The sequence below is a fragment of the Dipodomys ordii genome, unplaced genomic scaffold, assembly GCF_000151885.1.
Source record: "Dipodomys ordii isolate 6190 unplaced genomic scaffold, Dord_2.0 Scaffold12, whole genome shotgun sequence".
Lineage (NCBI taxonomy): Eukaryota > Metazoa > Chordata > Mammalia > Rodentia > Heteromyidae > Dipodomys > Dipodomys ordii.
Genome location: NW_012267228.1, coordinates 9696090 through 9722280, shown reverse-complemented (window position 1 = coordinate 9722280; position 26191 = coordinate 9696090). Strand labels below are relative to the sequence as shown.

Sequence of the window (26191 nt, the reverse complement as noted above, 5' to 3'; positions counted from 1 at the left end):
CTATCTATCTATCCACCTTTCCCAGAAAATGCAAAGCCTAGAGTTGAATCCCCAATCCCACAAAAAAGGAGGAAAAATACTTATATACCATAAGTAAAAATTAAAACAAAACACACTGTAACTTTAATGGTTAAGTAACATGAAATTTGAGACATTGTCCATGCTTCTTTCTTTAGTAAATGACACCTATGACATTGGAGAGTTGAATGAGATCAACATTACCGGCCCATCAAAAGCCAGCTGGCATCTGTCAAACCTTAGCGCAGCCACCAAGTACAAGTTCTACCTGAGAGCTTGCACTTCTAAGGGCTGTGGAAAGCCAGTCACAGAGGAGAGCGCAACCTTAGGAGAAGGGAGTAAGTACCAGGGGCCTTTGTGTGTCGTGGCTTCTTAAAGCACCGTCCTGACAGAGAGACACCTTGCTCTTCATTGTAAACTACAAGGGACTGTGATCCTAATCTGTCTGACCACCACAGACATAGAATCAAAACCTATTGCAAGTCCTTTTAAAGCTCATACTGCCTCATGTGATGGATTTCCAAACCACAGCCATCCAACAAACCACAGTTTCCTGTAGACAGGGCCAGGACCCATAATCCATCTTTAATTAAAATAGGGGACCCAAGGTGATCAAATTGTTCATGAGGTGTTAGTAGAGAGAGATTTCTCTTTAGGAAATGTGTCCATAAAGAAAAGCATCTGCCTTTTTTCCTTGGAAGGTATGCTTCCATGCAGAATCTGATATACTACGAGCTACTTTCATGCCTTAATACAGACGTACAGGGATTCGTATGTTAATTTTATTGTATTGTCTGGTGATGTGTTTCAAGCCACTAAGTTAAAAAATGACCAAGTGATCTATAGTTTCATTGTAATACTTCCCCTAATCCAATCAAGCTTTCTATTTGTTCCTACCCTATCACATTTCTCTTCAGAAATTATTTCTCCAATTATGATTTAGCAGTTCTTGTTAAGCTTTCTGTTATAGCCATAGGACATCATTGGAAATAAGAAAGTAGAGTAATATTGTAAAATAGATTGGAAAAACTGACTTACACTCTATTCAGAAGGTGCTTTATGGCATGACAGCTCCTTTGTCCAACTACTTAAAAGAGAAAAGAAAGTGGGACTGTGAATGATTCCGGCTGGTCAGACATGAGAGGATTTGAGAGAGAAGCAATATCTAGAAAGTAGTGAATGAAAATTAAATTGTCATTTATTAAAGCTATTTCTTATAATAGGCTCAATTTGTGAACCACTAAGTCAGTGTGCTTGGGTGTTAAATAGTTCCCCTTCCCCTTTATAGTCAATTCTTCCTCCTCAGTCTAGATAAAAAAAGCATTCTTATTCTTTCCAAGCTTCTTTAATATTTAAATTCCCTTATATGTAAAGAGTATATATTTTCAAATGATACCCCTAAACTCCTATGGCTTATTACCAAGGATGGATCAAGTAACAAATGTAACTGAAAAATTCACTCTTCACAAATGATAGGTATATCCTAGTCTGTTTAAGAGTATTGAAGGAAAATATTCATGACATTACTTACAGAGGTTACATGTTCTACCCTGTATATTGAAAATTTTCATCTTGGTGGCATTCACATTTGACAAAATGATTTTATGGAGGATGGCTATAATGTGTGTTTTTGATGTGTAATGTGTGTGTGTATACACGTGTGTGTGTGTGTGTGTGTGTGTGTGTGTGTGTGTGTGTGTGCCCATGCAAGCATGTGTGCTGTGACCAGAGCTTGAACTCGGGGCCTGGGCCTGGTCCTGTCTCTTGAGCTTTTGTGCTTGTGGCTAGTACTCTATACTCTACCCCTTTGAGCCGCAGCCACAGTGCCACAAACAGCATTTTGTTGGCGGACTGGAGATAAGAATCTTATAGACTTGTGGGCCAGGGCTGACTTGGAACAGCTATCCTTAGATCTCAGCCTTCTAATTAGCTGGGATTACAGGAGTGAGCCAGCTTTTGGTTTTTCTATAACCCCTGTCACATTTCTGCCAGCTAAAGCTATAACTGGTGAGTTTGTATGTCTCCAAGCAGATTTCTTCTTTCTCCTATGTGTCCCTCATTAACATACTCCCTAATCATGCTCATGTTCTTTTTTTTTCAGATCTGTGTTTTCACTCTTCCAGTGGCTTTCCCTCCTTTCCCAGTTGACAATGATGTCTCCTCTGTCAGCATGCTTTGCCATGTTTATGAGATAAACATTGTCTCTCTCTCTCTGTTCTTTTCTGCTCTCTCTCTGCTCTCTTGCTGCTCCATTTTAGCTCTCTCTGCTACCTATCTCCCTCTCTGTACCTCTCTCTCTCTCTCTGTTCCTCTCTGCTCTCTAGCTGCTCTCTTCTAGCTCTCTCTGCTCTAGCTCTTTCCTCTTTCTCCCAGCTCTCTCTCATTCCCAGGCCTTTCCCAGCCACGTGGAGTGCCAACCTTGCCTGGTCCCAGCAGGTCTACTGAATAAACCTACTCCTTACCTGAAAAAAAAAGAGATAAACATTGTCATATCTCGTCCACTTGGCTTTCAACATGGTCTTTGAAAATTAGATATATTTCCACAAAGGAGATACCTTTTGATTTAGCTAAACATCCTAAAAGTGATAACTTTGGTTAAATGGCAGACTAAATCTGCATATTTTCCCTCTTCTTCCTCTGGCTGGAGAGTATATTTTAAGCACAGTTGCACAGCATGAGATTTAACAGGCATGCACTTTTGTCTCTGTGTGTGTGTGTGTGTGTGTGTGTGTGTGTGTGTGTGTGTGTGTGTGTCTGTGTGAAGGTTTTCTAGTTGTCACTTCAGGTTTCTGGCCACACAACCTAACAGGGAAAGGAAGGAGTCAAAGAGAAGTGTGTTCGTGTATTGTCTATGTTTGAATAAGTCACTTACTTTTCTCTATTTTCTCCAAACTTGCACTGCCTAACATACTAATATTTCTGGTTTTTCAAGGCCAAAATCAATTGCATTCTATATTCAGTGAATCTTCAAAGCACTACTCAGCTCTTAAACTGGCCTGCTTTCCTTTCATGGTGTCGTTCTAATAACGCCATCTTGTTATTCAGTGACTATCTATTCAGTTTTTACTCTGTGGTAAAAAATTTAAACCAAATATTGATATGTAACCTGCCCACTTAAAAGTATACAAGCCCTTCCATTCTCATTATGGACTGTATTTTATTTCATGTATAGGTTGTGATCATTTTCTGATTCACTATTACTATATTGAATTTATTTCTAGCAAAAGCAGGGACTAAGTGCAGAAAGATACTTGGTTACAAGATTTTAAAAAATGCATCTTTAATTACGCTTAACCCTTTCATCTGTTTCTGTAATATTTTACTATTAATACATTGGCATTTTAATAGTCCTTTTTGGAAAAGTATTCATTTCTCACACTAATTTCCACATGTCTGTGAAACCATTCCATTTCAGTGTGCCTATAAACCTGCATCTTAGGTAGCTTAAGTTTGTATAATTTCAAATATTTAATATGTGACCAAATTATGATCCTTTTCCATCAATATATTTGGAGAAAAGGCAAAAATTATATGTAAATGTATTTATTTAATATGGAATTATGCCAAATATATCGTTGATTAATATCATAATATCATGAACACAAAGCCAAAACACATTTTACTCCACTAGGCCCATGGAAATTCAAATTACATGAAATTATATTGTATAGATTTCTCAAGGCTATGAATGGTTTTTGAACTATTTACAGAAGTAGGCAGATTTATAGTTCCATCCTATCAACAAACACATCATCTTAAACAACCACGAATTTACATCACCTCATTTTCTCATTTTAAGTTTAGTTTTTTTTAAAAAAAGAAAGTCTTAAAATGTTAGTTTTCTTGAAAGTCCAAGAAATATTTAAGGAAAAACAATGCTAATGTGGAATTTCATTTTTACCATCTCGAATAACAATAATATATATTTACCTTTCATATCCTGCCTGTCCATGATTACGATTCACTTGATTTAACTGTGTACCTTTCTTAGGTAAAGGTATCAGGAAGATATCAGAAGGAGTAAATCCTACTCAAAAGATTCACCCAATAGAGGTACTTGAGCCTGGAGCAGAACATATAGTTCGCCTAATGACTAAGAATTGGGGTGATAACGATAGCATTTTCCAAGATGTAATTGAGACAAGAGGGAGAGGTGAGAAATGAGATTCTCTTTGGGGTAGTCTTAGCTGATACACCTGTGTCCTGTGGATTAAATGTACTATACATTCCATGTTCCAGTCAAAACACAGAGGGTGTCAAATAAACAAGTCACAATTTCCATTTACGTGGGAATAGCATTTCAAAATTCTCAACATGCAAATCTTTGACAATAGGCCAAGTTCTCTCTTACTGTTTTTTTTTAACCAGAGTAATCACTAAAACAATATCATCCGTTAATTGGCATCTGTTAATAACACACACTAAACAGAGAAGAAAAATAAATCAAAAAGCCACAGAATGGCTATGGCGATCTGCTTGTAACTCAGGCAGCCTATGCTTTTCCTTGCTTCCTATTGCTTTAGCCTTTAACATCTGCCTTCGCTGCCTTCCTCATGTCTGTCCTCAGAAGCAAAGGCAAGTAGGGTCCTTCATTACAAAGGAGGGAGTCACTCACTAGTGGTCCCCCAATGGAATGGCCTTAATGACTTTTTTTTTCTGAGATCACTCAAAACCCAAACCTGAACCATGGAATTGGATATTTTGTTGATTTTTAAATGTCTGACTTTTCCTAGAAGTGACATAAAAACTCTAAATAGTTTTTAGAGTTCAAGGGTGTGACATCTCTTTATTCCACAGAATATGCTGGGTTGTACGAAGACATCTCTACTCAAGGCTGGTTTATTGGACTGATGTGTGCGATTGCTCTTCTCACACTAATATTGTTAACTGTTTGTTTTGTGAAGAGGAACCGAGGTGGAAAATACTCAGGTAAATTCTTCCCACTGTGAATTTTGGCTTATTAAATTGTGTTTTCTGGGAGCAACCTTCAGAGACTTTTTAATTTTTTAAATTATAAATGTAATCAGGTTTATATATCCATGTATAGGTACATAAATTAAATTAACTAATCTAAAAGTAGAGGGAGGACCTATGTTACTTCTAAGTAATGATTTGGTTTCTAGTTTCTGATGATGAAGACAGGTTTGTCAGAACTCATGATACTATTAAAGATTCTATTTTCCATCAATAAAATAGAAGAGATACTGAAAAGTCATCTTACTTACCAATTATACATGTTTTTATGTCCTCAGAGGAAAGGTGCTATCCGTAACACATCTCTGTATAAATACATGATCTAGATTTTTATTTGTCAGTTGTGGGGCTTGAACTCAGTACTTGGCCACTGTCCCTGAGCTCTTTTGCTCAAGGCTAGCTCTCTTACCAACATGAGCCACAGCTCCATTTCTAGTTTTTGACTGGTTAATTGGAGATAAGAATCTGATGGAGACTTTTCTGTCCTGGCTGGCTTTGAACCGTAATCTTCAGATCTCAGCCTCCAGAGTAGCAAGAATCCTGTGCCTGGCATGATCTGGCTATTTTGTACTAGAACATTCTACCACTACTGGCTCTACTTGTCAGCTTTGTTCCTGACACTGTATTTCTTATTAACGTGACTTGAAGTGTGTATTCTACTGTCTTAAATTGATGATATGCTAAATATGGATAAGGGCTATGACAGGCAAACATGTAATATTTTCCTTTGCATGAAATTCATGCAAATATATTATTGTCTTTCCCACATTTATAGTTTTGAATGTTGTTAAGATTATTGGCTTCCTATCTATATGTTTTTGTATAAGATAATATTCAGATTACTGCTCAGGAATTCATCCACAAAGTACTTATCAAGAGTCTATCATGTGTATATAGAGCCATCAAGACATGATTTGCAAGTTCTTGTAAAATTGCATGAATGGGCCTGGTGGCATGGGCCTATGATTCTAGCATGGGTTCAAATACAACCTTAGCTGCATAGTGAGTTCAGAGACAGCCTGGATTATGTAGAACCAAATGATGGTTTTATTTTTGTTTGTTTGCTTATGTTGGTTGGATGCCAGAGGCCTACAAGGGGCCTTCAAAAGATTTGGATATTGAAATTAATTAGTAGCATTTTGTCTTCACAGAGGAACCAAAGCTGGCATCTTCCTGTGAGGCTCAATGCCCTTGCAATGTTGAGGACACATTCCTTGGGTTGGGTTTCAACAGACACGTAACCGATGTGTTGTAGATATAGCCACAGAGAAACTAAGACCACTGGTCTCAAATCATTTAGAGCAATGCTGTTTTCTTCACAATGGCTTCAAACCGTCTTTGCCTTACTATCTTTCTGCTTTCTTTGATTCATGCTTAGTGAAAGAAAAGGAGGATTTGCACCCAGATCCAGAAATTCAGTCAGCAAAAGATGAAACTTTTGGTGAATACAGGTAAACCCATGTATCATTTTAAAATACGTTGAAACACATTGAGCAAGTTTTTGAAATGGACAATAATACTTAAGTTATAATGATAGTTACAAAAAAATACATTTTAATGTCTTTGTCATGAGTATTTTGTTGCCAGGAAGGGTCCAGCATGCCTGTAATCCCAGCAGGAGGATCTTGAGCTCAAAAGGAGCCTGAATCACAGAGAAACACCACCACCACCACCAACAACAACAACATTACACACGAGCAAAAACTAGCTTTCATTCTAAACAAATTTACTTATAAGTGACTTAATACATCTTTACCAACGTGGCTTTAAATTCCTCCCCAACTAAAGGGAAAGAAGTTAAAAACAATCTACACGTATTATTTGTACTTTTTCAAATTTGATTCTTTTTAAAAAAATTTATAAATCATTTTAGTTATCAAAAATAACTCTAGCCAGTAATTATTTTAAAAATGCATCACCTCATAGAGCTTTGGCGTTGGGTGAGTAATGAACAAAACCATGAATGAATTGTAGACCTTTTTAAATTATGCTCATTCATAGTCAATCATCACCTTGTCTCAGATACCTAATAGCTTCACACAGAAAGCATTTTCTCCAGCTTGTTCTTGCTGTGTGCCCTTGGGCTCAGAGTTTCTCAACACATTGAAGCTGGGCTACAAAACACCCACACACAACTCCTAATCTCAACCGGAAGATGACATGCATGAATAACAGGAAATCATTTCTCCCTTATTCATAGGGACATGCATCCTTTAGGGCTTCTTCAACATGTAATGGTGGATGTATCACTGTAGCTTTCTGTCTCTTCTTCTGGGCCAGCGTGGATGCCTGAAAAGTAATAGAATCTGTTCGCGCAAAATGAGGTATTTTTAAGGCTTATTTTTGTTTTTGTTGTCTAGTGACAGTGACGAGAAGCCTTTGAAAGGAAGCCTCCGGTCCCTCACTAGAGACATGCAGGCCACAGGAAGTGCTGACAGTTTGGTGGAGTATGGAGAGGGCGATCACGGTCTGTTCAATGAAGATGGATCCTTCATTGGTGCTTATGCTACATCGAAGGAGAAAGGATCTGTCGAAAGCAATGGAAGTTCCACCGCTACGTTTCCACTCCGGGCATAAACACAACACACACACACACACACACACACACACACACACACACACGCACTCCATTCTGGCTCACCCCAAACCTTCCATGTTTATCTGGTCATGGAAGCAAGAACTTTTATGTAGGAGTAGAAAGATGTGGGTAGATTGCATCTTGAATGCAAAACCTGCAACTGTGTTAAGAAATGTAGCACTGCCCTCAAACAAACAAAAATCAAATGTAAACACTCTGGGCCTAGGTTTTCTTTTTATCTCCATTTTCAGGTGCTCAAAATGCAGAACACAAAATAAATCCTGTACTTAGATTCACTTCAACTGAACCCAAAGTGACCATTCAATGTTCTCCCAATCTGCCTGAATGTCCCTTTCAGTGTGTTTGCCTAGATGTTGATATTTTGTGAGTTTATCTGTGTGCACATTTGAATTCAGTTTCCATGAACTGTCTCAGTGGATTTGCTTCACCACAGGTTAAAGGATCAAAAAATACACTGGTTATTTAAAATGTAAAAAGGAATATGAATATCTTATTAAAACCACTCGTTGAATATATAGAGTCTAAATTTATTATGTAAAATTTTGAAAGTAAAATCTTAGGTGAAGAGTTGATTAGTATTTATTGAGCTCCTATTTCTCCAGAGATGGTCGGATTTCCAATGAGTTACCAATTCCAACCTGAGATCATTTTCATTAATAGTATTTGATCAGTTCTGACATTCACAGGCATCTATGTATTGTGTTTTGTATCTGGACTAACCTAAGCTACAAAGGGAGCAGCGGTGAAAAATTTATTTTATGAACAAGCATGACATATCTATTCTCTGGATTTATCTGTATTTCTAAGTTGATTGTTTCTTTTCTATCTTGTATTCATATGAGGGTATGTCCTCATGCAATTTGCAAATGCATTGTATATATTATGTTAATATTTACATAATTAAAATATAGTGTTTTATTTTGAAGGGGGAACAAAACATGAATAGGCAATGCTGTACAGGTAGAATATAATATGTTGTCATTTTCATCATTCCAAGGCTACAGCCAATAACAAGAGATTCTGAAAGTGAAGGCTTTGTATAAAGCATTTAGATTCTGTTCTTATGAAAGTTTCTTTCAAGCAATTTCAAAATAATATATATATATAAATACTGAGGGAAATGTTTCCATATTTTTCAAACTAAGTTTTTGTTGTTGTGTATACATTTACCCTAGACATCAATAAAAAAAAACCTATTGACAGTAGAATTTCCTATACATGTTTGTCTATATCAGATTTTAAATGTATTTATGGTGAGATTATTATTTTTTTCTTTCTGTCAAAATTAGTATAAATTCAGAGAGTTTATTTCCTGGCATGCAGGCTACTGGTCTTTGGAAATGGTAGAGAAAAATGTTTTAGCAATGGACTATGCATACATATCATAAAATGTAGAGTTTAATTTCCTCTTTTATAGAAATACATTTTTCCCTCACCCTGAAATTATTAACTATGTTTAAATGAAGTTGAACCACAGAGTTTTCCTTTATTTTCTAAGCTGTCATTATTGATGTATGCTGTTAAATCCTCAGTGTTGATTTATGTTACCCATAATATTTCTTATGGACCAAAATTAGGGGCATATATGATGACTGAGCAGTGCACTAAATCACACATAGTATCGAATTGTCCTTTATAACCTCATGTGTCCTTCAAAACATGTAGTCATGATGTAGTCAGTATGTATTATTAAGTTCGGTTTTTTTTTCATTAGCTCAGATTTTGGCCATACTCCTGAAAGGAAATCATCAATGGAGGGAAGTATCCTTGATCCTCCATCCTGTGTAAAACAGGGTCCACACATCTATCCCCATCTGATTTCTAAGGGTACGACTTTTCTGGCTAAGAGTCATTATGTATTGACTTCTCCTGGAGGCACTCGTGGTGTTCAGCTACTGAGCAGATGAAGGTTGGGACTTTCAGGTTTCAATTGTGCTATTTATTTCTTCATCATTAGCAAAAAAAAAAATGTAGTTTTCAGTGGGTCACACAAATTAGAAATCAGTCAGAAGTTAGCACAAATACTGGAATGTTTACTCTTAGGATTCGTTGCCTACATTTCACTTTTTGATAAATAAGGACTTTCCTAATCTTGTTTTCAGAGTTGGTCCACACTTACAGACATGCAAAATGAGATGGGATTATGGTTACCAATTGCTTTTATTCTTTGGTTTCCTTTCCTCCATACCTCTAGCTTCTGCTGGAAATCTTCAGCACAGAGGGATAAAAGGACCATGATTTAATGATGATAGAAAATAACATGATTCATATGTTTCAGGTACTACAGTATGTCTTAAAAAATTTTTAAATCCATGTAGGTAAATAAAACTCCATGCTATTAGTTTCTCTCAGAAGGTGAGAGGCAGAGTCTGTGATGTGTAATGTGGGTCATCAATGGGTGATAATTGCTTGTGAAAATCTCCACTGAACGAATAAGGCAGTAGACATGCAGAACTCTGCTTAACTGGCTTACAAGTGTTCTGTTAGTCTACTGCAATATATATCAATGTAATGGATTGTATAGAGTCTCAAGGATTGCCAAAGGGGAATTATCCAAGCATCAGGAAAATCCATGTTCTCTTCCTTCTTCCAGCACCTGATTCTGCACATGAACTTTTAAGCAAGTTGTTTAACTCCTTTGCTTCAAACTCTTTCCACTCGTAAGTGCTAATGATAATTGTCACAGGGTCTTCTTTTGTATGAAGTAAAGTTTGCAAATGATAAAAGCGAAGATGCCTTTTAACTTCATAAACCAACCAATGATAACCCAGTGATGTATGGAAAAGTCACACTGTACACACAACAACCCAACTTTTTCCTGTGAGTGCATAAATATATTTTTATAGAAAAATCTACAGAAAATAAATTAAAGCTGCCATTGTTCACTGAACGGTATGATTTGCACATGCCATTGAAAATAACTAATCCGAAGAAAATTAAGCAGGGTCTTTGGTAAACAAAAGGGTTTCCCACTAATCTCGCATGCCTATTTATAAGAAAAATGTGAATTTGGTGGGTTTATTCTATTGGTATAAAGGCATCTGATATTTTCGATGTACCCGTGTTTATAAAAACAAATGTAGAGCACAATGAAAGTATGCTGGGAATCTCAAATAATATTTTTCGTCCTATTTTATACTCATGGAAGAGATAAGCTAAAGAGAGGACAATAATAAGAAACATTGGTGTGTTTTTCTAAGCATTGAAAACATAATTGCCAATTGAAACCCCAGATGTTTACATTCCATTAAGATATAATCCTTGTAACACTTTTCAATTGGTTGTAATGGAATTGGTTTGTAATCTGTGCTAGTATCTATTCTAGTGTTCCTGTAGTACAATAGGAAGGGTTGAGCCAAAGCTTACATTGATTTGTATCTAAAATGGTTTGATCGTCATTAAAAGAGATGATAGGGCAGGTTCACCTGATTATCTTTTGAAAACTTAGATTAATATTCCTGGTAGAACTTTAATTACAATGTGTTTGTGTTGTAGGTGGTGTTTGTATTGTTTATCAATATGTATGGTTCAAAGATATTTTCATTACACATGAAATTCAGCTTTCCAAATAAAAGTTCAACTTCACGTACTCTGAAAGAACATTTGTATTCTTTTCCCTGAATGCCCCATTCTCTTCCACACCTTTTCCTCAATAGCCTTGGGCTCCCTCCTGTGTTACTATCCCTTCTATCCATGACCAGTTAAAATATCTTTTATCAACTTCAGATACTTAGCAAATTCCTGTCTCAAGACTTATTTTTTCTTTTTTGCCAATCCCTGGCCTTAAACTCTGGGTAGGCCTGGGTGCGGCCCTTGAACTCCTTTTGTTCAAGGTTGGCACTCCACACTTTGAGCTAAAGCACCACTTTCAGCTATTTCTGTGATTAATTAGAGCTAAGAATCTCACAGATTTTCCTGCTTGGGCTGACTTCGAACCAAGATCCTCAGATCTCAGCCTTCTGTGTAGCTAGGATTACAGGCATGAGCCATTGGCACTTAGCTTCAAGGCTTTTAAATATCTTACTTTCCTTTTTTCACTGGTGCAGTTTGACTTACGTTGTGTGGATCTGTGATACAGCCTTGATGTATCTTATTAACCTAAACATTCCATAAGGGCGGGGGAAGGACTTTCGTTCTTGCAAGAGATACCAAAGCACCTCGCTGAAGGCTTGGTATATGATAGGCAGGGGCTAAAGGTTTGCAAAATAAAAAAAGGAATCACAAGGCAGAGATGTCACAAATAATGAATGTATCCAGAGAATGTGAGAAAATACACAAGAACCGCTTATGTTTGTACCCACCCCAAGTGCTTTTAGCCCAGCGTGCTGGATCTTTATGCTGCACTAACAGTCAAACTCCAGCCCTGACACATGTACCACTGAACCAAGTTCCCCATTCTTGGGAACTTTGAGACAAAGTCTTCAAATGTAGCCTTGCTTGTGCTCAATCTCAGTAACCACTTGCCTGTGGCACCTGGGTACTGGGATTACTGACTTGTGCCAAGATGCCAGGCCCTAAATTCTAGTACTTGGTTTCTCTCATCTATGCAAGTAAGCCAAGCCAATAACATGTGAAACATTCTTGAACCCAGTTTTTCCGTCCATGTCCAAAGCCCAATCCCGAACCTTGTACAGACAACAAAACATTCCAAATCCAGTTTCTCTATGGTCATTGCTACCCCCTTACACTAAGCCAACATCACCCTCTCTTTCCAGTCACTGGTCATTATACTTCATTCTTAACCCCTTCTCCAATCTATAAAGCAAGCCCAGTGTTGTCAAACTGTAGAAATGATATAGAAATCATTTTTTCCTCCAAGTCGCACGTTCTAACCACATGACCATATCAGAGCTGCCTCTGCCTATGTATCTATGGCCTTCTTGCCAAAGCAAAGCTTGCACCCATTCTGGCCTATTTCTGGCATTCATTTATACATAAGAACATCTGTAATTACTATAATTTTATCTAGAATGTTGTTCTAAATCTTGTGTCAGCTGGTTTGAAGTTATTTATACTATTGCTGTAAAGTCACTGTGTCAAAAGCGAGTTCCGGTTATCAGCTTGAATAGGGTCAGGTCCTATGACTGTATTTCATTTGATTTCTTCATAGCCATCATCAATATCTGAATTCATACACTCAAGTGTATACGTATATAAATTAGTTTTTCTTCTTGGTCCTCGCTATAGTCCAAGTTCCATGAGAACAAGAATTTTGTCTGTTGTTTACTGTTATGCTGACAATTTTGTTCAGTAAATCTACAATCTGAAGCACAAATGGGAACAATGCAATAATTCAAAATAAGTGAAAATCTAATTAGTCTGTGTATGAAGACCTAGTGACCTGGACTTGACTTGAACTAATCAACTAGTACATGAACAAAACTGAATACGGAAAGCTTCACTGAAATATAAAGAATGACTTAAAAATAAGGACTGAGGCCTAAGCCCTCTCTAACTTTTCAGAAAGAGAATTGTCAAGAGTTTTGCCAAGTAGAGATGTAAGATTACAGTATAGGAATCAATAAACAAGCAAACAAAAGAAACAACCAGGTGGTGGTGGGTCACACCTGTCATCCTAGCTACTCAGGATGCTGAGATCTGAGGATCGCAGTTCAAAGCCAGCCCCAGCAGGAAAATCCATGAGACTCTTACCTCCAATTAACCACTAGAAAACTGGAAGTGGAGCTATGGCTCACAGTGGTAGAATGCTAGCCTTGAACAAAAATGCTCAGAGACAGCACCTAGGCCCTGAGTTGAATCCCCATGACTGACAAAAAAAAGTTTTTGTTAAATACCAGTAAGATTCACACACAATGATATTGACTGCATTAGGCTATGTTAGAATAGTTATCTTGGATTAAATGTTTATAATGTACAGTTGTAATTGATTCCATAAGAAAAATGTTCATATTGAAAAGTAAATTCCTACATAAAGTATGATGATCAGTTATGTTTTATAGAGTTTTGGAATTTCCACTATATGATTTTTTAAATTTTCACAAGTTTCAAAGTATATAATTCAGCATACTTTTCCTAACACATGTAGGTAAAGATTCTGCCACTAGATGGTAGCATTTCAAAGTAATACATGCAGTTCCATAGGGAAAGCATCCCCAGGGAAGGGTGTACTTATTTTTTTCTTTGTTTTGTGTTTCCCTGGAAGGTATTAGCATGGACTTAAGCTCCAACATGTCTGTATCTGGGGCTTGTTTACACTTCTTTTTTTTCACTTACAAGTTGTAGTCTCAAAACTACTACTGACTCTTATCTGAGAAATTTTCTGATTTTGAAATCTTTTCAAAGCCTGATGGAATTATTCTCTCATCTTGATACATGTGGCTTCATTTTTAACCCTTTACATTCCAGGTAGAAACAAATGAAAGGGACCTCCAAATAATTTACATTATTATCTTTTTCCAATAAATTCGTATTTCTTACTTTTTTAACTTTAGCATATATAAACAACCCATGTCCAGTGGTAAAATTATTTTCAGTGGATAAGTGGACATACTAAACATAATGGAAATACCCTTTTTATGTTTTGGACCTTAAATGTTCCCCCAAAGCTCACGTGCTAAATGCTTGGCTGCCAAGCAGCTGAGGTACTTTGAGGAAAATTCATTAAGAGAAGGGGCCTAGTGTGAGGAAGTTACATCATTGGAGGCATGGTCTTAGAAGTTGCTGGAATCCTGTCTACTCTCCTCCCTTCTCTCTCTTCTCCCATGGCCGCCTAGTGAGCAGCTGATTGGCCATAGACTCAAAAGCAATGCGACCAGGGGCAGACATCTCTGAATCTGTAAGTCAAAATAAATCTTTTCCTACTTTAAAAAATAAACCTCAGGTAGTTACTCCAGCTTTGAGAAAGGTGTTTCAGACATAATCATGTTGTAGGGTTGATGTAATGGTGAAAATGAGTTCAAATATATAAAGATCTAGAAAAGTTCCTGCCTGCTTGCCTGCCTGCCTGCCTTATGAAAAGTGTTAATCAGAGATTGTGACATTTTAAATTAAACTGCCACCTGAGAATATGTGGTTATGGTCAGTTTGATAAACCTACTGCCAAGCAGGAGACATTAAAATAAGTTATTGTCAAGAAAGTGTGTCACTTGGTGACAAGCAGTAAGTTCAAAATCAAGTTGAACAGAAAGTTCGGTACCTAAGAGTTAAATACTTTTACATTGTTAGTAGTTTCCAACAACCTAGCATCTGTATCACCTGACCGGCTGGTTTTCAATGATCCTGGCTTAGGCCCTCAGTGTTTCCATTTCTGTACAACTGTGGCAGGGCCCAACAATTTGCATGGTTAATTAGTTTTCAGGTGCTGCTACTGATGATCCAGCAATCCTACCTTGACAGCCATGTTGCACCTATCAGAAAACAATCAATTAAACCTGAGGAAATTTCAGAGCAAGTGAAATTGTCATAAATGTAAGGATATTTCATTGGTTCCATGAATATTCTTTATTTTAAAAACAGAATGTTGGGCTTGGGGTATTGCTCAAGTATATTCTAAACTCCTCTAGCTCCTAAAACAAACAAACAAACAAAAGTAGCAACTTTTTCAGAACGAGACAAAAAAGTTATGGCATATTTCTTTCTTCATATCTAGACCAAAAGCCTTAGCATATTCATATTCCACATACACAGTATGTATATATATATATAAAACTTGAGGAGTTTCTTTTTGAGATGTTATCTTTCTAGATAGCCACAAAGGTCTAGGGCTCACGATCTTTCAGTCTGAGTACTTACATTTCTGATGTGTGCTGCCACACCTGGAAATAATAACAATATTCAATAGACGATGATATTTGGTGGATAACTTCTATCTTTTACCCCCAAACAATGCTAGCCAAGGAAACTTTGTCCATCTCTGTTTTGTACTTAACTGATTTTTTAAAATTAAGCCAGAGATCAACAATCTTGAGGCACTCTGAGAGGCTACAAGGTAGTTCGTTAGAAAGTTGTTAAACCATTTATTTTGGTTTTGTGGCTGAGCACTCTCATAGTTGCTTATTGTTTTCTTCTAATCCAGACCACAAAGTCCCTTTGCACTAGAAGAAAGGAGAACTTTCTTAAATCCTTCTATATACAGACTTGAATGGACTCCCTCTTCTGTCTGCTACTTCTTATCTTCCCACCACCCCTTCAAATGCAAGCCTACAGAGATTATTGCCAATACTTTATCTGAATTCCCCTCTCAGCATTCAGGTCTATGTCTGCTTCAGATTTAGGATGATTTTTGGGTTGTGGGGACACCTAGTGGACATGGTCGGATGAACACCCAGGCTGCCACAGTTTCCACATAGTATTTTATAAGCAGAAGTAAACTCCTGTTCCTCTTCTTGAACAAAACTTCTATGTAGTTGGAAAGGGAAAAAAAAAGAGCCTACTTTAGGTTCATCCCTCATAGGTGACTATGTTTCCTGTATTCTGAAGCTTGCCAGTCACAACATAGGTTTTCAAGGTAACACAATCAAATCTGTGGTGTTTAAACACAGTGGTAATCATAGAGCAGTGAAATTAAAAGGAAAAAAAAAAAAGATCACTATCACACCCAAAGAATTGACAAAAGTGATGCTAATAGCTAGGGCAAGGGAGGAGACAGTACCTTGTTCTTGTATGATTCCTACCAAAGTAACCACAAAAAACAGCTCTGGCAATCCTGAAGTATAGGAGGAACTCCAAAACACACACCAGGACACATGTGAAAAATCTATTATTTCCTATGTTCTTATATTAAACTGTAAGGAAGTAAAGTCAATATGATCAAAGTGTCTACATAGTCATTTTTAAATGAAGCCTATTACAAAGACAGAATTTTGTGGTAATTTACTGAACTCATGGTGTTCATCTGCTTCAGGAATCCACAGGACATGATGAATAATGCTTGCATTTATGTCCAAGGGTATTTTCTGGCAAAATCCCTGATAGTTTTCCTCAGTTTCTCAAAGTAGCCCCTTAGAATTTTTTTTGTATTTCATATAGTAGTTTTAGCAATTCTCTAAAGCCCAAATTATCCACCATCCTCAGAAACTCCTTAATTCCTCATTTAATGGAAGAAGAAACTTAGGTCTAAATTATGTCATTTTCCAGCCAGGTACCCGTGGCTCATGCTTGTAATCCCAGTTACTCAGGGGGCTGAAATCTAAGGATGACAGCTCAAAGCTAGCCTGGGCAGGAAAGTCCATGCAACCCCTTTTATCTCCAATCAGCCAGAAAAAGCCACAAGTGGATATGTGGCTCAAATGGTAAAGTGCTAGCCTCACGTATAGTGCATAGACCTTCTCCAGTTAACTAGTTCGTTTCCCAGAATGTACTGTGCCATAGCTGCAATATAAGCAACATAACCCATTCCTGATCAATTTCAATTCCAATCCTTTTTTCTTTTTTTTTGGTCCGGTCGTGGGGCCTGAACTCTGGGCCTGGGCACTGTCCCTCAGCTCTTCAGCTCAAGGCTAGCGCTCTACCACTTGAGCCATAGCGCCACTTCCTGTTTTTTTTGCTTATATGGTGCTGAGGAATCGAACCCAGGGCCTCAGGCAAGCACTCTACCACTGAACCACCTTCCCAGCCCATCAATTCCAATCCTTGTCTATAGCTTTTCCCTCTGTATTTCTTTGTGGTTTTAATACAATGTTTCTATAATGGGTTTTAAAGTTTATTCAATGTATTCAAGAATAGAAGTCATTAATAGGAAAAAAACAGGGTAATATTTTTCAGTTGAATGGACTAGAGGAAGGGTCCAGAAGAAGGCCATGTTGCTTTTTTGTAGTGAAGAAAGTGAGACATAATGGCTCTAGTTTTTAGGTGAATGTTATCACACCCAATATATCAGAAATCACAGTCTGATCCACTCTCTTATTTGTTTTCTGACCTCGACTACACTTTGAACTTTAATGCCATTATCCACTAGTATCTAGTTTTTGGTTTGCAGAAACAGATGAATGAAAAAGTTTATAACTAAAATAGTAAGACATACAATAGGCTCTTACCCAAAGATAGTTGTATAGCTATGATTATTGTTGTATTCCTTTGAATTCTCCAAGAGAAATACAACCAATCAAAGGTGTGTCTGTTTGTCTATCACTTATCTATTTACTCTGAACCTGGGCCAAGTTCCAAGGTGGATGGGTTAAGGAGCAACAGAGAATTCTTTCTTACTCCATTCCAGCCTTCAACACATTTGGTCAGGCCCATCCACATCTGCTCTACTCACATTATCCCTGTCCAGAATCAAATATCATCACTGAGCCCAAGAAAGAATGGTTAACCAATATTTGAGCAGTTGGCGGTCTAGTCAAGTTGATCCATCCAGTGCAGCAGGATCACAATCGAGAGTAAAAAACAAACAAGATGACTTTCTATGATTAGAAAAAAAAATGAAAGCCTCTAAAATTGGTTAGGGGGAAAAAAGAGAAAATTTTCTGTATCGTTTAAAGAGTTTAATAAAACATACCTACCTCTGACCTGATGATGTTTCATAGGGAAACCATTTTGGGGCAGAACTTTTGTGTTTTAATGCCATCAGAGGGCTCATATTTTTTTTAGTCCACTGCTAGAAGTAAAACTTCATGAATAGTAATGGTACTTCCTAAATACTCCCTTTGAAATCATCCTGTCATAAGTGCTAATTGTCTGGTAATCATAATTAAACGTGCAGCAGTGATTCTGTGTACTTGACTTGTAGATGTGATCTCCTCCTGGGTCTCCTGGGAATGGGTGGTTATATGTCTTTGTATTCAAGGATCTTCAAGAACCTAAACAGTGTGAGAGAGCTCAGCCTCCAGCAAGGATTCCTTTCTGGCTGTTTGTATCTCCTTTGAGAATCTGGACAGATGACTATTGAACTCAGGATCCCCTCTGTTAAGAATAGATGTCTGTATTCTCCCTTTGCAAAATCTTTCTTTTTCTGCCAGCCTTGGTGAAATCCCAGGACACACACAAAGCACCTCGTTGCCAGTGTAACTCTCCATTGTCAAGTTAATCAGAACACACGTTCCCCTGGGATCCTGCAGGTGGCTGGGAATGGGGTATTTATATTATTCATACATCGGAACTTAATTGAATGAGTATGCTTGCCTATATAATTTAATTAAAAATGTGCATTCCATATCAAAAAACTCGCAGTGCCAAATTAAGTATTGTTTCATTTTACTTCCTACTTGTCAACAAGGAAATGTTACAATGTTACAACACTATAAATCTTACAAAGTGTTATTAATAGTGGCAGGGTGATAATCAATGATAAAATGTGTTAGCACTTTTTCTTTAGAGTTACCTCTGGTGGTTTGAAGAATCAGTTTGGTTTTTGTTTTGTTTTGTTTTTTGTTCTTATGCTAGTCCTGGGGCTTGAACTCAGGGCCTAGACATTGTCTCTGAGCTTGCTTGCTTAAGGCTAGAGCTCTATCACTTGAACCACAGCTCCACTTCTGGCTATTTTTTTCTTTGGTGCTTAACTGAAGGTAAGAGTCTCATGGACTTACCTGCCCAGACTGGCTTTGAACTGTGATTCTCAGATCTCAGCCTCCTGAGTAGCTGGAACTATAGGCATGAGCTACTGGTACCAAGGGAAGAAGGATTTTTTAAGTTAGTACCATCAATATTGACCCAAGAATAACAAGTCCATTTGCAGCCTTCTCCTATCCCCTAGAAGTGACTGTGGAAAAATGTCTTCAGAAAATGGTTCATTAAAGAAACACCCACAAAGACAGCCGAAGGGTTTAGTAATAACTGATAGGTACACTGGAATTCTCAGTGACAGTACATAGCTGTGTTCTTTACCAACTGGATTTGTAGCTGTGAATCTGAAGACTTTTTAATATATGTTTTTTTGTAAAGGTACTGTACAGAGGGATTACAGTTACATGAGTAAGGTAATGAGTACATTTCCTATTGAGCATTGTTACCCCCTCCTTTGTTTTTCCCCTACCATCTCTTCCTTCCCCATCTCCCGACTCCTCTCCCCCACCCCCTGCAAAGTTGTATAGTTTATTTTCAACATAGTACATCTCATTACAATGGATCAACCTGAATCTTTATTTCAGCATTTTATTATTTCCCTTCCCTTCCCCACATTAAAAAAATGAATATACAAGATGCAGGGTACTGGAATCAAATACAGTGACAACAGAACCTGAAGATTTTTAAGAGTTCTAGTCAGCGGTTCCTGTCTGTAATCCTTGATATCACCACTTACTAAGCTACAAAAAGTAAATGACTCCAAATGAATGGTGCTGAGACAGAGGCCTTACTGAAGTACAGAAAGTTACTCCTCGTAGTTCTGGAGTCAAGGAAATTAAACATCAAAAGATCATTTGATGTCTGGAGAGGGCCTGATTTCTGCCTCTGAGAGAGATCCTTATTCCTGTGTTCTCCATGGGAGACAGAGAATAATAGATGGAAGGGGGCGAATTTGCTCAATTAAGCTACTTTCTGAGGCAACAACCTATTCATGAAAATGGAACCCTTTTGTCCTAATCATCTCTTCATGGTTCCAGTTTTATTACAGCCACATTGAGGATAAAATTTCAATGCCAACTTTTGTGGTAACAATTCAGACCCTAGCATGGAGATGCTTCTGCTTCTGCTTTCTCCTACATCTCAGAGCCTGGGGTTCATTCTACTTCATCCACTGAAAATTGACAAAATGAATCCCCTCTTCCCTTATAAAAGATTATGGCCAGTAAGTATAGGCAAATTGGTACCTAGCACATAGCCATGTTTCTAATATTTTAGGTCGTGTTTGTACTTTGCATCCCTGGAGAAACAGACAATGAAATCACAAAGCAATGCCAGTGGCTCATCCCTATACTCCTAGCTACTCAGGAGGCTGAGATCTGAGGATCACAGTGCAAAGCCAGCCCTGGGCAGAAAAGTCCATGAGACTCTTTTCTCCAATTAACTACCAGAAAACTGGAAGGGCGCTGTGGCTTAAAAGTGGTAGAGTGCGAGCCTTGAGTGAAAGACTTCATGGACAGTGCCCAGGCCCAAGGATAGTGTCAAGCCCCAAGACTGAAAAACAAACAAAAAAACCAATGCCTTATCCACCCTGCTAATGCCCCAAAGTCATCCCTTTGGCTAGATCTGAAAATAAATGCCTAAAAAGAAGATGAATATTGCAGGAGCTGTCCACAGCCCAGAGAGCCTCATCAAGGTGAGGAGAAGGTCACTGCAGGTCCCTCTCTTGGGTCATCAGGCTGCAGATTGCTGTATTTACCCCTTGCTCCTCCCTAATTGGTTATAGCTCTTAACTATAGCGTTGCCAACAGAGGCACTTTTGGAAATCAAAAGTGCTATCTGCACACATCCAAAAAGAACAGACATTCCAATGTCATTTAGAAGATGTTCAGAAAGCTCAAAGCAAATTCTTGCTATGTGTCTCGCATCTGGAATTAGCAATATTCCTACATTATCATCTCTGTTTCAGATTACATGTTTTTACATAGAGCTCTGTGTGTGTGTGTGTGTGTGTGTGTTTGTCTGTCTATCTGTCTGTAAGTCTGTGTATCTCTGTGTCTGTGTGTAGCAGTACTGGGTCTTGAACTCAGGGCCTGGGCATGGTCCTTTAGCTGTTTGATTCAAGGCTGGTGTTCTATCACTTGGACCACAACTCCATTTCCTACAGAGAATCTCTTGAAGATATTTTGTTGTTTCTTAGATTCAGAGGCTAAGAATTCATGCTGGGAAGAAGTTCCAGGAAATATTTTCATCTGGAATTAAGAATAGATTTATAAACAAACAATACTGGGCTGAGGTAGGTGTACATGCAATAAATCTTGGAAGAAAGAGATGGTTCAGGCCTATATATAGACTTTTTAGTGGGTTGATAAATACATCTCATTTAATGAAGCACATATAACCAAAGTAATAGAATCAGGCGGGTATGTGTAAAAAAAGAGCAAAATGGATCCATTTGATTTATAAACATAAATCTTAATTTTAAAAATGCTGTCAAGGGCTGGGAAGGTGTCTCCATGGTAGAGTGCTTACCTTGCATGCATGAGGCCCTAGGTTCAATTCCTCAGTACCACATAAGCAGAAAAAAAAAAAAAGCAGAAGTGGCACTGTGGCTCAATAGTAGAGTGCTCACCTTGAGCTGAAGAGCTCAGGGACAGCACCCAGGCCCAGAGTTCAGGCCCCACAACCAACAAAATAAAAAATAAAAAAAATTGTCAAATCAAATCCAAAATTATATCAAAATGCATATATATATATATATATATATATATATTGATTACTATGTATAGGAAGAACAGAAGGGTGGTTTAACATTAGATAAAAAGTAACACAATTCAAAGCATTTAAAAATTAAAAAGAAAAGAGTAAGAAATTTAATGGATGCAAAATTTACATATAATTTGTCCTTTCACAATTTTCAAATGAAACACTTCTTTGAAAATGGAACGGAGCAGGGGGAGGGGGGGGAAACAGATTCAAACACTGCTTTTAACACAGTGCTGGTGGCTCACGCCTATAATCCTAGTTACTCAGGAGGCTGAGATTTGAGGATCATGGTTGAAGCAATACCAGGCAGGAAAATCCCTGAGACTCTTACCTCCAATTAACCATCAGAAAACTGGAAGTGCAGCTGTGGCTCAAAGTGGTCCAGCACCAGCCTTGAGCAAAAGAGCTGAGGGACAGTACCCAGTCCCTAAGTTCAAACCCCACATTGACCCTGATAGATGGCCAGGGTGAAATGGTGAGGCCATCCACAAAGATTTCCAGAATAGCTTATCAGGCTGACGACAGAGGTCATTCTCTTAGCTGTCAATATGAACCATAGATCCTCTTTTTAACAGATTTTTTTTAAATAGCCACACAAAAAGAGATTCCGAGAGTCTTGGAATCCAGTGACATGTTAGCTTCTCTGAAAAAAAAAAACAATAACTTAATTGTATTTCCCAAGTAGCAGGAGTGCCTTGCTTCATCCAGCGGAGTGTTTATTTCTCATTCCTCTGGTGCCAAGTGAAATTAAGTGTACTCCTTTCCCATGGTGACATGTGAAGAAGTAAATTAGGAAGAACTGGAGCAGTCCCCTTGCCAGCAGCTGTCCTTCACTGGTCTTCACTCAGAGATGCTGAGCCTTGCAGGCCCTGCCTCCCTGCTGGGCGCGCTGCATTCGCAGATGGCAGAAGGAAGTTGTCTGTAGTCTACAGTCTGTGCATATCATTATGAAGAGTTATTTCAGCTGGGAAATCACGATAGAAAGAAGACTGTGATTTGTGGTGCTCCCAAAAAAGCATTTATCACTTAAAAATGTTCAAACAAGAAGCCAAAATCTTGTCAAGGGTCTCTGGATATGCACATCAGAGTGCGAGGTGGAATGGGCAAGCTCATTATGGAGTGTTCCTGCTGATCAAACATCTGACTTGGGCACTTTCCCAGGACTTTTCTGTAGCTAAAAAGACCCCTGTCATTCAGATTCTCTATCACTTCCAAGAAACACATTTAAAATAGATTTATGAGAGCAGCTTTTGCCCTGTGACCATGCAAATAGCCATTTCTCAAAGAAACCTCTGCAGACCCTGGCGCTTTGTTTCATAGAGAACAGAACATGTGACTGGATGGAAGAACAAAAGAATCCGGCACTATAAGTTGGATGCTGGTAGCTCATGATTATCTTATCCTCCTAGCTATGCAGGAGGCTGAGATCTGAGGCTTGTAGTTCAAAGCCAGCCCAGGAAGAAATATCAGAGAGATTCTTATCTCCCATTAATCACTAAAAAGCTGGGGCTCAAGTGATAGAACACCAGCAGGGAGCAAAAACGCTGAGCAAGAGTGCAAGGTTCTGTATTCACGACCCTGTACTAGCACCAAAGAAAGAAATATTTTAGAGTTAAAATGCATGTGAAATATTTTAAAGATACTGGATGAAAATCTGTTTACTGTTTCATGAGCTTGTTTTTTAGTACTTTTAATATTGATATTATTATTATTAGCATTATTATTTGGTATCAGAGCACCTGTTAACAGCTTAGAAGAGAACATGGAAATGATTTCTTTTCTTACTTTTTTTTTCTGCACTATTGGGCCCTAGCCCTCCTGTACAACTCTTAGGTGAGTTTCTTGCTCATTTGGGTACTTAACAACTATTCATGTCCTTATCTCTGAACCCTCTACTTAACATGGGCTCTCTACTTCTGCTCAAAAAGCAGAAGGAAATGTTGGTCTGTTGTTTATATTGCTGAGACACATTTCTGAATCCATTGTCAAATTATTGAGTTGTTCATTGTTTTTTGGTTCATCATGTAGAAAATGACAAAAGTAACTTTATTTCCAAGCTGATTAGAGTATGAATATTTCGCCAGCCAAAATGATGAAAAATTACCTCAGATTTTCTTAGAACACTTTTTTCATGTTGATTGTTTATTCCCATTGTATGGGTGAAATACAGACTTTGGCCATGTTTTCAGCACACGGGAAGGGCCTGGAATAACATTGGGTTAGGAAGTGTTAGAGTTGGGAATGTAATTCAGTGGTAGCACATTTGCATGAACAAAGCCCTGGATCCAATTCCTAGCACTAGAAAAGAAAAAAGAGGAAAAAAGAAGTTTAAGAGAAAAAAAAAGAAAGAGGAAAACTTGCTTAAGTAAGGTTTCAGACATTCTTGGTATTAATTTTATATCTTTATATTTATCATTCATGTGATCTTGGACAAGTTACCAAATCCTTTGAGATTCTGCATGATGTGACATTTAACTGAGATCATAAACAGGAAAGTAATTAGCAGAATGCCTTCTAACCTAGTGCATTTCCATGTTATTTTTACTCAGTTAGTGAGGGCATGAATTGAGACAGAAAACTCTAAGGCTCACTAATATGAATATTATCATCACTTCCCCTTTGTCCAGAAGAAGGGAGTCTGAGATTTGTATAGGGAATAAAAACATGGCCTCTTGTTTTCTGTTTATTTAACAATTTTTTTTGTTGTAGCCCTTTTGGGATTTTAATCAAAGAATCCTACAGGATGATAAGTTAATGCCAATGGTGAAAGTAACTGTGAACTAATATTAAGCTTTATTTCATTGAGCTAAAGAGCTCAATGGATCAATAATAATCGGTATTCAAATAGGCCCAAACTCCTTGTCAGATAATTACATTTCCAAGCATGGTGTAGAAATGCTTGCTCAATAGAATTTGCAAGCTCTAGGTAGCAGAGAACCAGTTAGGAGTTGTTTGAAAGAGTTCCTGTGTCATTTTGGGTGAACTTGAAGGAAGGATGGTTGAATAAACAGCTCGTACCCTATGGTATGAGATAATTCTACCCAAGGAGGAAGAGCCACATGGGGCTTTCCTTGTGCTTCTGTAGATAAATTCAGCATCATTTGTGAGAGCTCCATGAGCCACTGGTGTATTTACTGGGCCATAGAAAAGTACTTGTCTGGCATATAGGAAGCTTTAGGTTCAATCGTGAGCATTGCAAAAGCAAAACAGAACAAAACGAAGTCAAAGAGCTGTTGAAATGGGTTCCTTGAGCTGATCAGAACACAAGCAATTTAGGTCTGTCTCTTAAGTATAAAGAAAAAAAATCAAAATGTTTCTTAAGAGAGTCGGGTGTGCTGGTACTCACCTACAATCTCACCACTTGCTAGTTTGCAGCAGGAAGATCAAGAGTTCAAGGCCAGCCCTAACTGCATAGCAAGAACTTTGCTCACAGACTTATTGTTTTCCAAGGGCGCTTTTGTTAGATTATTGTAGACTTTGCCAGAAAACCACCTAGACATTCAGTTACAGAGAACAAAAAAAGGTTTATTGGTAGGAAAGGGGCCAGAAAGACCTCGTCTCACAAGGGAGAAGTGAGAAGAAGCGCCAGCTATTGTCTGAGGTGACCTATAGAACCTAGGAGATCTAGGAAGGGCTACAGAGAGCTAGGAGATGGTGTGGCTGTGTGGGGCAGGGGCTTCATCATGGCGGACTAGGATTTATGGCTGCTGTCCAAATAGTAGACAAGGGCCCTGCAGCTGCCCAGACCTGAAGGTCACTCTAAGGGGCTTCTGTTGCCTTCTATGGTGGTAGCTGCCCAGAGAAGTGCCATTCCAAGGTAGAAGGGGTTGGTGGCTGATTATTTACTGGTTGATTATTTACTGCCTTTACTACATGGGCCTAGCATTTGCCTAAGACGAGAGCATGCTAAGCCGTGCAAAGGGGAAGGAGTGTACTAAGGTATGGGAAGGGAGCTCTTTGGACTGGCAGATCACATATGAAAGGTTTTCTAATCACATCCAAGTAAAATACAATGAAAGAAATCAATGTAAAGACACAAAGGAAAGTTTGAAAGCAAAGAATGTATTATGGGTTGAGGAGATCATACCAAAAGATACAAATGCATGTGCAGACCCATTCAATTGTATGCATCGTTCACTTAGGTGCAATTTTTATAGATCAAATATAGACCCATTAAACCTAGAGAAAGCTAACAGGTGTTTGAAATTCTTAAAACTGACCAGTGAAATCACATACCTCCCTAAATTATTGTCCTGAGACAGGGAGAGACTTCCTTTCATTGTTGAGAGAGTTAGAGGAAGACTAAGGAAAACTACTTTGTTAATAATAATGTTTTACCTGTCCCAGAAAACTACCGTGTCACTGCTCATCTTC

The 26191-nt window shown here is 38.1% G+C and overlaps 1 protein-coding gene across 3 annotated transcripts in view; it reads left to right on the top strand.

The window, feature by feature from the left end:
• Positions 1 to 8352, top strand: part of Chl1 (cell adhesion molecule L1-like) — a 74835-nt gene extending 66483 nt beyond the window's left edge. For 2 of the 3 annotated variants that reach the window (XM_013010406.1, XM_013010405.1), the window contains 5 exons: positions 177 to 356; positions 4010 to 4171; positions 4816 to 4947; positions 6371 to 6443; positions 7353 to 8352. In XM_013010406.1, coding sequence (XP_012865860.1) covers positions 177 to 356; positions 4010 to 4171; positions 4816 to 4947; positions 6371 to 6443; positions 7353 to 7569 — 764 coding nt within the window. In that variant the 3' untranslated portion in view covers positions 7570 to 8352. The remainder of the gene's footprint in view (positions 1 to 176; positions 357 to 4009; positions 4172 to 4815; positions 4948 to 6370; positions 6444 to 7352) is intronic. The other variant, XM_013010407.1, reaches the window with a different exon arrangement.
• Positions 8353 to 26191: the final 17839 nt, after the last annotated feature.